At 48.3% G+C, this 13,816-nt stretch overlaps 1 protein-coding gene across 2 annotated transcripts in view; it reads left to right on the forward strand.

Moving 5' to 3' along the window:
* Positions 1-13,816, forward strand: part of VWA1 (von Willebrand factor A domain containing 1) — a 34,246-nt gene that overhangs the window by 12,395 nt on the left and 8,035 nt on the right. For both annotated transcript variants that reach the window (XM_033007664.2, XM_033007662.2), the window contains exons 2-3: positions 1,526-1,646; positions 9,895-10,458. In XM_033007664.2, coding sequence (XP_032863555.2) covers positions 1,526-1,646; positions 9,895-10,458 — 685 coding nt within the window. The remainder of the gene's footprint in view (positions 1-1,525; positions 1,647-9,894; positions 10,459-13,816) is intronic.

Below are 13,816 nucleotides of genomic sequence, written 5' to 3' on the forward strand. Positions count from 1 at the left end.
CAAGAAGTTTAACTAGCTGCCTAAATCCATGGCTTCTCAATTGGATCTGATTTCTTGGGCCTGTTTTGACCTTCCATTTGGTTGATGAGTTTGGGTACAACTTTTTTTCCACCCTGTAAAGCTCATTGGCTCCTAAATCCTGTTCACTTTTTTACAGTTCTCAGGAGAGAGAAAATCAAATTGGAGGAAATATGCTCCCCAGTTTCATAAATCCCACAGGCTTCTAAACATCCCTCCTTTGCTACGTTTTAGCCTGCCTTGTTGATCACTCCGCATGTTAAGGGAGATGAGGATTGATTGGTCTCTTCACGACTGGGTGTAACTTTTCAGCTTTTCTCTATTAGTAATGTATTGGATCTGTCCAGAAGTAGCACATGTTAAAACCTGAAGTGAAAAAAAGAGAAGGGGACTGTTGTCACCTCTAACTGATCAGTAGGAGCCACGAGCAGATCCATGGGCAGCAGGACAGCCATGAGAAGGGAAACTAGGGCTGGTCCATTTTTTTGTTCTGGCAAAAGTCTCCCGCATACAAGGGAAATAAAGAGGCTGCATGGCAGTGAAGGTTGAACCTGGGGTCTTTGGTATATGCTCTCCGCCAAGTTCTGCCCCTCCATCCAGTAAATTATTTGTCACAGGTTTATCTTCGGGCATGTGAGTCCCCTTTGACTCAGCAGTCACAGACTTGGGAATGTATTTAACGCCACACTGAAGGGAGGTAATCACTGGGCACGTACCAGCTGCACCAGACGACATTGCTTCGTGCCCTCCGGTACACACGGGCACTCCTCGCCTCGGTGGCTGCTGCTTCCCGCAGGCTCTGCGTTTCTTGGGGACTTCTGCACCAGCTCTTCTCTCTGCTACAGCAGCAAGGCATGGCATTTGTTTGTGCCCCTCGTGTTTGGCCCCAGCCGTGGGGCAGCGCAGGGTTAGGGACACTGGGTAGCGCTAGGACCTGGAGGAATGCTCAGCCTGCCTCCTCCCAGAAGATTAGCCAATATTCCCAGGGCAGGGCACACTCCCCAGCTTTTCTACTTTTTCTTTCCTCTACATACGTGTTTTTCCTTCTTCTAGTTCATTCCAGAGCACAGCAGCTTTGGATTTCTCTGAGCTGCTTTTTTTTTTTTTTATCCCCTGGTAGTTGGACTGCTGCCAGCACCTTGCAAGGCCAAAGTTTTATCTATAGGGATATATTTTTCAAACCATCCCAGCTGCACACAGGCTGCCTGCAATTGAATCCACACTCCTGGGGCAAGTTTAACTCGGGAGAGGAACAGCAGCAGGGGTGCTGTTTGTGCCTCTCCTCCAGCTATTCCTGTCAAGATGGATTTATGACTTTAAAAGGAGTTGGGGGGGGGTGGAAGGAAAATTGCCTACAGGAGCCAGAGCTTACACCACAGCCCAGCAAAGCACACGTAAAGAAGCAGTCGGATCTCAAGGCATGAGCAGCATAAAAGTGGCGCCCTGGGATCTGGTGGATCCTTGCATGTAATATGACTGATCTTAAGCCTTTCATCTGCCTTCACAGAGCCGAGCTTTTGGATTTAAGGTAGCTTGCCCAGGACCAGACTTTGCTATGTTGGCCAAGACAGTGCTTTCTCTTGGTCTGTGGCTGCAGTTTGCTGCGGGACAGAACACACCTGAGAGAGGTGAGTGCCTGAAAAGGCAAGGTGTTCCCTTTCTACTTTCCCCCATTTAATACCTCTTGGTCCTTAGAGCTTCTCATAAAACCTTTTCAGAATAAAAGCTGAAGTTATATTGCTGCTTTAGGTGTATAGTTATACTTGTATATTACTTTGCTGGCAGAAGGACAAACCAAACAAAAAACCTTTCTAAAATTTCCATATTAGAAAGAAATTTTATCTTGCTTGCTTCCAGCAGGAGAAAGGAAACCGTTTCAGAAACTTCCAGAGTTTAGTGCAATCATATGGAAAAAATCCTGACTCCTCACTGTTATCTATGTACTGAGGCACACTGATTAAGAGAAGTAAAACCAGCAATTGATACCATACCTGTCTCGTTCTCTTGCTAATCTCTGTAATTCAATCCTTGTATTTCCTCTTTAAAATGCTTTCTCTTGGATACTGTTCAGGGAAAATGATTTTGGGTCAGTCTCGCAGAGCCAGCAGCGGGGAAAGGGACGCGGAGGAGATGAATGTCTCATTTCTGGTTCCTGCACTGCTGTGCTGGGCAGGAGACTTAGCCCACATCGTGATGGATAAGCTGATGCAATTCCTTTTGTTCTGCCTTGTGCTCACAACTAGAAAAAGGTTCTGTTCTTTGACTGCCAGGGCTACTGCTGGCTGCGTCTGGTTTTCACTGCACCTGAGAAATGTTATCCAGTGTGAAAGGAGAAGTAAACCTCTTGTCTGTCCAGAGAGGAGGTCCTCAGACTCAGACTGTGGCTATTGTTTGGATCCCCTTATACAGGGTACTGGATTCTGTCCCTCCGTGACACAGGCTGTTTCAGGAATGGTATTGCTGCCTCTGCCATTGTCACAATGCTCAGTGTCCACACAGGCAGCGGTTATTCCTGTTGTCATGCATTTCTGCTGCTGTGGGAGTGTATGTGGCAATTCCCCAGCCCAGGCTAAAAACAATGCACAGACCTTCAGAGCATGTGAAAAAGCAAGCTGTGGCTTTCCAGAAGGTTTGTGTCTTGCTTCGGAGGCAAAGTTGTGCGTGCTGTATTGCTGCTGTGCTGACTTTGGCTTGCAGACCGCCAAGCACCCTGAGAGGAAATGAACCTGCTCGTAGGCGAGGTGCCCATGCCCCGGCAGCTTTGATGTGGGGGCCTCCAGGCTCCTCCCCAGTGCTCCCTAAATCAGCCTGGAGCAAACAGCCAGTCTGGCAGGGCTCCTGGGCATGGGCTCTTGTCTGGAGGTGCTATGGTAGAGTGCCGTGGTCACACAGCAAGGGGAACTGTTTGAGAGGTAGGGATGCACGTTCATGACTGTTTTCTGGAGATTTGACTGAATGGGAATGATCGTGGCTTTATTCTCAGCTGCAGTGGACAAAGTGAGGAAGCTATTGGGTGGCCAGTGGTGCTTCTACATGCTCAGGAAAGATTAGCTTTTTCAAGGCAATGGCTATTGACCTAGTCCACCAAGGCACAAAGTCAAGGCAGAGCATCGCATGACCAGTTCCACCAATTTCCTCTTTGGGTCCAGATTCAGATCTCTGTTGCATCAGTGTAAAATCCAACCGTTTGATAGTTTGGGCTTTGATAAATGAAACTTAGGTTTTTATAACCTGGTTACCTTGGACTAGCGTCAGCAGAAAATGATGGGGATGTTGTCGTCCCTGTGGGTGCAGCAAGTGAAAAATATAGACACAACCCATCCATACGCACTTTGTAGCTGGCCCTGCAGTTACTGATCTCTGAAGCACAGCTCAGTACCTGCCATAACTCTACAATTCCAGGACTTCTGAGTTTTTAAGTAAAACAGCAGAGATAGTGAAAGTCCTGAAAAGATCGTAAGAGATGGCAACCCAGCTTCCTTCCTGCCAGAGGAATTTGTCTGAAGGGCCATTTCTCAACCTACAGCCTGTAATCTGTGGCATGGACGAGCTGGAACGTGCATAGGCAGTTTGGGCTTTTAGTCACACAAGTATATTTTCCTTGGTGGGGCTCAGCTCCTTAACTAGGCAGGTGATTTAGTCATCTCTCATGGCACAGGCCTCTCTCTGACAGGGTTTTAAGTGTAAAACACCTCCTAGCTGGCTTGGTGGGATACCTCTCTTTCGGGGAGAGGCGGTGCCTTTCTCCTCCTGCCTCTCACTGTGATCCCAAGGGGCCCCAGGGAAGCACGGACTGCGTTCTTCAGCCTCCAAACCTGGCTCCTCTCATAGTAGAACTTTTTCCCTTGCATGGCCAAACAGTGAGAAGGGAGGACAAACATGGTATTTCAAGCACAGTTAACCAAGACAGGACATGATCTTTTTTGGCTGTTAAATCCTTTATGCTCTACAAGTTCCAAGTCCCGTGTAAATCAGGCATGTGGTTTGTGTTCAGGTCCCAGCTGAGAGCGCAGGGAACTCTTGAAGCAGATGTCTCCTGTCAGCATCTCGGTATAAGACAGGGAAGTCTGACCAGCTGTTTTTCTCCTGGAAAAGCCAAGCATTTAAATAGGCAGCCCTGTCACTCCATGGTGACATGTTGCTCCCATATCAATCCCTTCCAAACACTTCTTTGCATGACTGATCTGTGTCTACTGACCACATATCTGCTAAAGAGTGACAACAGCATCCTGCCATCTCTCCTCCCTTGTTCCCTAGACTTAAGTAAAGCACAGGAGAAGCAATAGTATGAGGTCTGCAAAGTTATTCCTCAGCTCTTCGGAAGCAAAGGCCTGACATTTGAGGAGGCAGGGAGGTGCTGATGGATGCCACTTCTCTCAGAATTGCACAGAAAGTGAGAAATCTTCATTTGGCCTCTTGCCAGACAGCCAAGCTTCTTGTGCCATGAAGCAAGGAAACTGCTTGAAAACAGCAGCCGCTTGCGTAATGCAGGGATTTACTGGTAACGAATCTCCACAGCCCCACCTCTGGCACAGATGGCATGTTTGTGTTGGATGAAGGACAAAGACGGGAAGAAAGATGAGGGAATTGAAAACCTAAACCTGAAGGGAAGGACAATGGAGTGTTCAGTCATAAAAGCATAAGCTTTGCCACGCTCCTGAAGTAGTGAGATCCTCTGTCTGGGTTTTTTTATGGATCCTTTCTGTGGATAAAATCTAAATGAGAGGAATTTGTTTTCATCTTATGCAGGGCTGAGTGTTAAGTAGAGGTAACTGTAATGGTATTTGCCTGTATGAAGGATTAGCCTTCTGCTCCACCCATAGACGATCCCTTCAGCTCCAAAATATATACCTGCTCATCAGTGTAACTGTTGGTTTTGTTAACCAATTGTTAACCAATTGTTGTTAACCTACACTTTCTACCCTCCAGGGAGAACACTGTGGTGTCAAGATCTTCCTGCAGAGCCTCCTAATTAACACAGCTATTTCCAGCATATTCCCAGTATGATGGGTCAAACCAGTGTTTAAAGGATGTTAACATTATGTCAGGCTCTCTTGGTGCCCCAGAGCTGCAGGGTACAGCCAAGAGCGCAGTTTGACAGGGGCATGGCTCTTGACTCTCCTCTGATGTTCTTCTCATTCGAGCAGGTATTCACGCTGGTTTTCCCCCTTGTGTTCCCTCATGCAGGTAGTTCTGGCAGTAGTGGGATTTTCCTTACATCTGCTCCCTTGCAGTGAATTCTGAATTTCCCCTCCCGGAGTCCTAGTGCATGTGACCTTGTTTACCACTTGTGAGCAATGTCCTTTGGCCATTGATCCCTGCCCTGCCAGGGTCAGAAACTTTCACAGCTGTTTGTTGCAACATTTGGGGAACCAGTGACACTCCTCAAGCTGGTGAGGAGCAGAGGGGAAAAACAATGACTTCCTCCTGGGAGGTGGCAGTCATATTGCCAAGGTCTCTCACTATGGCTTGCCAGCCAAGTAAGTGGCTTGTACTTCTTCCAGTAGAGGCAAAAGCATGGAGCTGTGGCTACGTGTGTTTGGCTTGCTTCATGCAGCCAGAGGCTCTGAACAAAGCCCCTGTTGCTCTGCCCTGCTGGAACGGCGTTAGGAGGTAAGGAGCTCTAGGAACCGGTGGCAGGGAGCTGTAGGTCACAGGTTCAGCTCTACCGGGTGATGTGGTAATTGCATGTTGGTATGGGCAAGAAGGAAAGCTTACTGGACATCACTTTTATTTTCTGCTCGGCTCCCAATGCCACATTGCTGGGTGTGTATGTGTCTGCAACACAGGGCTGTTGTGCTGGCTCACGCAGAATTGGCTGTAATCCACGCAGGTTGCAGGTCCCACTCCTGCCTCCTCACATCTCCTGCTTAGTCACCTCCAAGTAACTTTAATGTTCTCCATTTCTGAAGGTTCCATCTGATTTCTCCTGTTGTTTCAGGAGATCTGGTATGCTTCTGCCATCTCAGCCAGCACCTACTACAGTAGAGTGGCTCCTGTGCTGCCTTGATCTCTGTAGCAGCACAGTGGCTTGTAGGCAGCATGTTTATTTGCATGTTTACGCACCATGTGTGCAAGCACTCTGGCTTTCTTCCAGTCCACACCTATAGTGTAACACAGGCAATAAGTGTGGTCCTGACCCACACGTGTCACTCCTACCCCCCATCCTGTGGGCATTCCCATCACACCTGGCCCTTTCTCCAGTTTACATCCCCCCGACATTCCCGAGCACACGGACATGAACGCTCCTGCCATGGGACAGAAACAGGCACTTGTGCCCTGGTTGCACAGGCAGGCAGCTGAATGGTACTCAGTAAGGAAATAAATAGCAGGGTAAAGACTGTCCAAATGAAGACTGGACAAAGAGGATCAAGTCCCCTGTGGCTCAAGCCTGAACCACTTCTCCACCTTCAGTTTTCCCCCTTGAGCCTCCTGTGTTGTATGCTGAATGCCTGTGCTATTGCTGGTTCGTGATTTTTTCTGTGCTCAGATCATTAGGTTTCACTGTCAGGACATGTAATAGACCCCTTGTACCCATTCACTGTTCCCCTGCCCTAGTCCTTTCTCTCCTCTTGATTTTTGCCATCTCATATCTGCCTGTCATAGTAGTGCCCCAGTGCGGACTCAGCAAACCCCTGTTCATCTCTGCCAGGCTCTTTGCTGTCTCTGGGCCTGCCTTGACATGGCTTTCTGCAGGGGTAGAATTGTTTGCATGAGCTGTCTCCTCGGAGCAATTAATTTTACAGGAGCCTTTCCATTCAGTTGTCTACTGCCTTGTGGTTTTGGCTCCCACACATGGCTCCAGCACTCAAGCACTGTGTGTTGCACCAAGTCAATCTGTGCTCCAGAGCCTGAGCTGCTTGGCCACCCCACATTCCTGATCCCTTCACTGATAGAGGAGCCGAAATGGGCAGGCAGAAATCTGGTCCAAGGATTTTTCTCCTTTCTTGCACCATAAAAGCTGTCAGAAAGCAGGGTGGTAGTTAAAAGAATTCCAAATTCATTATCAATATTCCAGCTGTTGAAAATCTCCCAAGCTCTAAGAGTGGTAGAAGGAAGAGTCCCCTATGTATCTGTGTGTCCCACATAGTAGTTTAATTGAAATGGTAAGAAAATGAGTCAAATGGAGTGGGATCCCAGGCCACACCCTCAGAAGCATGTTCTTCCTCACATACTGCATTCTTCTGCACAAATGGGTCTGTGCAGCCCTTTCCCAGACATCTTGCTCCAGAGCCCCTTTGAGGTGCTGCTCCTCAGACTATTTGGGAAAGGAGGTTAATATGTATTCTGAAGAGCAAGAAAACATCAAATTAGCCTAGCTTTTAAAAAGTGATGCAGGGAGGAGTCCCTCCACCCCAGACAACAAGTGGTATAAATCAGGGAGCTTTCTGCCAGGCTGGTGTGGACCGTAGCCTTTGAATCAAGAGGCAGCCAGTTCTGACAACAAGCCACCTCTCCTGGGACAGCAGAGCCAGCAGTGCTTCTCATCAAGTTTCTTTATCATTTCATTCTTTTCCAAATACAGCTCATTTTTCTTCCAGGCACTGCCATTATCATAAGATGTGATAAACCTGTACGTAGTTTTAGGCCCCACGGTTGCTCCTGACCTTGGCAGTTGCTCTCCATCTTGCGATCAGCAGTTTGCTTCTTTCTCTGGGACTGCTGCATAGTAACCCAGGGCAGCAGCTCTGTATGGCAGAGGCTACTCCCTGGCACAGGGCACGATTGACCTGCTGGTTCAGGCTGATGAGGAATGTTCCCAGCTCCTGGAACATATCCACCTCCAGCTCGGAGGAGAAAGTACTCGGGATCAGCCTGGTGTTGTGTAACAAGAGGTGTCAGTGCAAGCTGACGTAGCTTGGAGGCATTTTCTTCTGCAGCAGTGAGAGCAGGATCTGGGACTCAAGGGTTGTACTTTTAGCTCTGCCCTGATTCCTGTGCCTGAGCTCCTGCCTCTTCCCACTGCCCTGGCCTTTCAGTTTATCTGTAATGGGTTAATACTATGTGACTGGAAAGACTGTCATGAGGTTTCCTAAGTCTGCATAGTGCTTGCAGATCCTGCCTGAGTGCAGTGTGGAAGTACTGGGTGTGCTCAGGAGCCAAAGCTCCCGTTGCTCCTGCAGTGTCAGGTCTAGGGCATCTCCTGTACCCTGCCTGTGTTGGCTACCTGCTCTGTTCAAGCCCCCTGTCCTTGTGCAGGACTAAGAATGAGGAGGTGAGATTAGTGTTCTGGGAAATTACTTCCCTTCACTGCTGCAGTGGCATTTTCTGCTCCCACCTGTAATGCATCTTGACTGACCAGAGGAATATCAGGCATTCATCCTGCCCTTGTTCCATGAGGAGCTGTATTTTCTCAGGGGTCAGGCACTCGGCTGAATTCAGGCCTATTTCATCCCAGTTTTTCAGTCTTTTGGCCTGCCTCTCCTCTCCCATAACTGGCTTTTTCCCTCGGAGACACAGGGTCTGTTGTGACTGTCCAAGGAGCTCCTTGAACAGTAGGGATCATGCATGTGAATGGAAAGGATGGGAAAAAAAAAAAAAAGTAACTATTGCTCCTCCTTGGTCTTTATCTTTGCAATTGTGTAAAACATGACTTTAAAACAAACTCTGCAACAAAGCCTGGAGAGTAGGGAGCCAATGCAGGCAGGGAGAGCTCCTCTTCCTGCTCCTGGATAGCTCACCACAGCAAGCCTGGTGAGCTGCATCTCCAGCCTCACCTCTGTTGAATGGTGGCTGATCGAGGTGAGGTGCAGAACATGTAAAAAGGAGTGAGCTCCAAAAGGCCAAACTCCTCTGGAAGCCAGAGGGCAAGCTGCACGCAGCAGGGCCGAGGTGTGTTGGCTCTGTTTGCTGTGAGTCTCTGCTGCCTGTCAGCCCACCCAAGTACGTGGAATAGGGCAGCTCCAACGCTTGTGTGCTTGGATATCGTGCCATTGTTCACAGCGAAGGACCAAGCACACCACTGGTGCTGAGGGCTGCTGCTGCTGTATTGCTGAGATGCTCCAAATGTCCCTTTGCATTCTCATACCTTCTTGGCCAACGTGGGGGGTAGGTGGTGTGTTTGAAGTGTGCTGCTGAGAGAGTCCCATGGCCTGGCAGAGCAGCACTAGGCTGCTGTCCTGCAGTGCCTCCAAGAGGTCTTTCCAGCTCCACCACAGAGCTTTGAGTTCATGCTGTGACCCTTTTGGGCAAGGCCTAGATCCCACTGGGTGGTTGAGACCTCCCAAAGTGAGACTGAACCCAAAGAAAGCAGTGGGAGACAAATCGCCCAACACAGGTCACAGTCCTGCGATTCAGTGGGGGGGCAGTACAGGATCTCATGAACTTTTTTGCTCTTGCTCTTTGTGATCCTGTAACCAATTCAGGTTGTTGGACTCTAGATACTTAGGAACAAGTATTCTGTTCACAACAGAAGCAGCTTCTTTGGCAATGTACTTTAAAACAACAGGTGCCAAGAGAACTTAGTCTGTGAACAATCACAGGCAGACCTCTGGCTATGACTTCAGAGTTAGCATCTCAAAGTGTTTGCAAAGGACAGTTGTGATCAAACAGATGAGTCTAAGCAAAGCTGTCCAGTGAGGGAAGACGGGGTGCTAGGGAGATGGGGTGAGAAATTCCTAGACAGTTGACAGCAGGACTGAAAATAAAGCCCAGGAGCCCTCACACTAGTTGCAAATAACAATAACAATAACAATAACAATAACAATAACAATAACAATAATAATAATAATAATAATAATAATAGGAAAATCCTGAGGTCCCTAGCCAGCAAAATTCTTACTGAATTCTGAGATTGGGCACAAGATAACCAAGCTTTCCTAGCAGATGCCTGTGCATCATTCCACTAACGCACCTCTGTCTCTCTTCCCCTGCTAGGTCCCCAGCCATCTATTTCCAATTCAGAGGGAGACCTCCTCTTCCTGCTGGACAGCTCTGGCAGTGTCTCCTACTATGAGTTTTCCAAGGTCAAGGAATTCATGTGGGACCTTGTACAACCTTTCAGCTTTGGCCCCAGAGATGTCCAGACCAGCATCATCCACATCAGCACGATGCCCACCATGGAGTTCCCATTTGACCGGTACCTGTCTAGTGAGACTCTGCAAAAAGCCATCCGGGACACTCAGCAGCTCATGGGCGACACTAACACAGGCAAAGCGCTCTCCTATGCCAAGGAGAAGCTCTTCAGCAATGAAGCTGGTGCCCGGCCAGATGTACCCAAGGTACTGGTTTGGGTGACGGATGGTTTCTCCACTGATGACATCTCTGAACCCATGCAGCTCCTGAAGGACATGGGAGTAACAGTCTTCATTGTCAGCACTGGACGGGGGAATTACCTGGAACTCTCTGCTGCTGCCAGCCAGCCTCCTGAGAAGCACCTGCACTTTGTGGATGTTGATGACCTACCCATCATCACAGAGGAACTTCGAGATGCTATCCTAGGTACAGGGGGGTTGGGTTGTGGTCGCTGGGAGTTGGCAACAGGACTGAATATGAGTTAATGCTGGGCTCTGTAGGGCAGACAGGGTGAGAATTCCCTAAACCCAATGGTCCTCCTGACCCACAGCTGCTGCCTTTGCAAACTGAAGTGCTTTGTCCCACACTGCTATAGGTCCAAGTATAAACCAAGGCTTTTATGAGGTCTGGGACAAATATCTCCGTTCCCCCTGTAAGGTTCCATGACTGACTGGGACAAATTCCCTTCTGCAGACCTGTTGGTGAGATGAACTTGTGTTTGTAATGAGTTATTCAGTTGTAAATGAAGGAAGAAGCCTCAGGCACCATATTATCTGGGTTCCTTAGAAACCCACAAGACGTTGAAATGAATCATGCAGGTCACAGACATCCGTACAATTCAAGTGTATCATGAAAATGCCCCCACCTCCACAGGTTAATTGTTAACCAAAGGCTTCCTGAACAGGCAGTGATTTAGCTACAGTAAGAGGCTGCTGACAGTGGGAACAAGGTGCCTAAGCCCCTTGAACTTGATTTTCACATTCAGGGTGAGTTTTGTTCTCTAAAATGCTGCCTGGCTACATGCCGTCTGATGGAGGTGGAGGACACAAATGTGTTGAACATGTTGCATACACAAAATAGGACGTGTATGCCTGGGAAGGGTTTGGCCCTGTCAGCCCCCTCAAACTCTTGTCTAGAATAGATCTGACTTCCTATATATACCATCCATCATGCACAGGCACAGTGGCTGGTACATACCACGATATCTAACTCCTGCCTACAAGAGGCTGGCAGTTGCTGTTCTCTGAAGAGCAATTAAGGATGGTGCTTGCTATCAGCATTGAGACTATAGGAGAGGAATGTTTCTTTTCCATAAATCCCTTGTTGTAACGTGTTCCGCATCTGCCAGATCTATAGCCCGGCTTGGCTAGCACAGCCCTTGGAAGGAAATCCCAGCCTTAACTTGTTAGGCTTAGCAGGCCAACTGCTGCCTCTTTGTTGCTAGCGTGGTTGTGGCGGTTGCTGTGCAGAGAGCAGGAACAGACAGCAGATTTGATTTTTCAGCAGTCTTGGTTTTTTTAAAGCATCCAGGAAAGGGTCTGAGGAGACCCAAAGCCATAATCTGGGCCAGAACACAGGCATTTGGAAGCCAGGAGGAATATCTCATGCTAATCTGCACGCTGCACCGCACAATACGTGTTCTTTTTGCAGCTCTTGAATACCATCACGGTGGGAGTGCCTGTGATTGCAGAGCAGGGGATTTGCCTTAGCCTCCCAGATACTTCTGGATTTGTTTGGAAAGCTGAGTGAGTTACTATGACTTTGCAGACTTTCCATTCATTTTGGGGAGGTTCTCTCTCCATTGGAAATCCTGTATTAGTTCCTCATTTGGCTTCTGGTATGTGAATTGGTTAGCTCTGGAGTGTCCAAGTAACTCTTTCCACAGAATTCTCTGTATGTAGCAATTTCTTTCTTATTTCCAGCCATGATCATTTAACAAGTCACACACAGGGACTATGTTCTCCTCCAATCATCCACCTCTCTCCAGTATGAGTATGGGGCAGCACCAGCAGTCCTACTGTACCAGATGCCAACTGATTCAGCTTATAGTGCATCCTGAATCCAGATGGTATAAAATAGCATCCCAAAATGAGAAATCGCATGCATATCCTTGCAGCACAAGATTATCTTGACGATTGTAAAATCTGCAAAGGTAATACATATTCTGCTGTGCCTGAGGGCTGTATTCTGTGCATTCGCCAGGTCTAAAAGTTACTAGCCTGGGATTTTAATGGAAAGTGAGGTTCCCACATGAATTCAGGGGCTGGTGCTTTAAGCAAAATACCAGACATTGGTAACATCACCTGAGTTAGCCTTAATAAAACCACATACGTGCACTCTTCCCTTCTTGGAGGAGGCAGCCCTCATCATCACCCTTGCTGCTTCTGGCTCCTGGGATAGCAGGGGCAGACAGGATCCTTGGCAGGCAGAAATTAGGCCTTTCCAACTCTGGAATGGCCCAGACTGGTTTTATTATCACTGCTATCTTATCTTCATCTGTTGCTACTGTTTTTTAAAAGCCTTTTGTAGATGCACAAACAAGCTTTGTCAAGAGTTGCTCTCCTCCCTCCACCTCCTATCCGGGAATGGGGTGTTTCATGCCAGCTCCATAGATACTCCAACACAATGGTGCCTGGCTACCAAGTTGCTATTGTCTCAGGTAGGCTGAGAACCCTCCGTGGAACAGTTCAATCTCCAGAACTGTAGCTCACTATACAAAGGTAGACACCCTTACGTGGGAGTTGCATTTTCTTTGCCTTCAGAAATTTGAACAGAGATCTGAGCAGACAGATAAGATAACAAACTGTCAGGGCTGAGTCTGGAGTTCACAGCAAGGGTTTTCAGCCCTAGACAGCCTCTACTTGGACAGGGAGACAAGAGGAAGGTGCTGTACTCTTCCAAACTACATTTCTGTCCTGCTGCAGGCTCTGCTGAGGGCAAGGCACGCAATGTCTCTGCCTCAGTTCCCTTTTTGAAAAACCTGGCTGTGTCAGAGCAGAGAAGATCAGCTTCTGCTTAGACATGGTGGACCCAAAATAGTTCCAGTAACGCTACTACGCAGAAGGTGCAAGACAGGGACTGTGGATGGATGTGTATGATCACTCCCCCTCTTTTTCCTTGGCACACGGTCCCGACATGATGAGTCTGCAGAATGCAGCAGGCTACAGTTCCCAGCCAGCCTGGATATGGCCACAGCCACAGCTGGGTCCCGGCAAATACCTCTGCCTTTCCTAGTGTGAAGGAAAGGGGACTCTAGCTCAGGCTTCTTCCATTGCATCTCATCTATTATGTACCCCATATATGGCATTTGGTGCTCTCCTTCTGGGGAAGGACCTTTGAATCTTGTAAACCAAGGCATTCCTTTGAGATGACATCGTGTTCTGTGCTAGCATCCACTTGCTCTCCACTCAGCCAGTTGAACTGACAACTGCTGACTTGTTTCATCCTTTGGCACCGTCTTCTGCGCCCAGCTCTGCAGGAGCCCGCCTGCCCAGCAGTCACAAAACATCAACCAGTTCCCATGCATCTTCAAGGCAAGACGTTTCTGATCTGAAACAAGGTCCTGCATAACTTCTGCTGCAGCAAAGGCTTCGAGCCTAGAGTCCTCTGACATTATCACTTAGCACTGAATGCAAGAAGGCGACCAGGGGGAGTGATCTCAGACCCTGAATGTTCATTCTGGTAATGGAGAAGTGTGTTCCCCACTACCAGAATCGGAACCCTCCCTCCATCCGTATCAAAGTAGGGAAATAGAGGCACGAAGCAGAAGTGATTTGTTCCAAGT

Source organism: Tyto alba, unplaced genomic scaffold (assembly GCF_018691265.1).
Source record: "Tyto alba isolate M040663 unplaced genomic scaffold, T.alba_DEE_v4.0 Super-Scaffold_20000042, whole genome shotgun sequence".
NCBI classification, from domain to species: domain Eukaryota; kingdom Metazoa; phylum Chordata; class Aves; order Strigiformes; family Tytonidae; genus Tyto; species Tyto alba.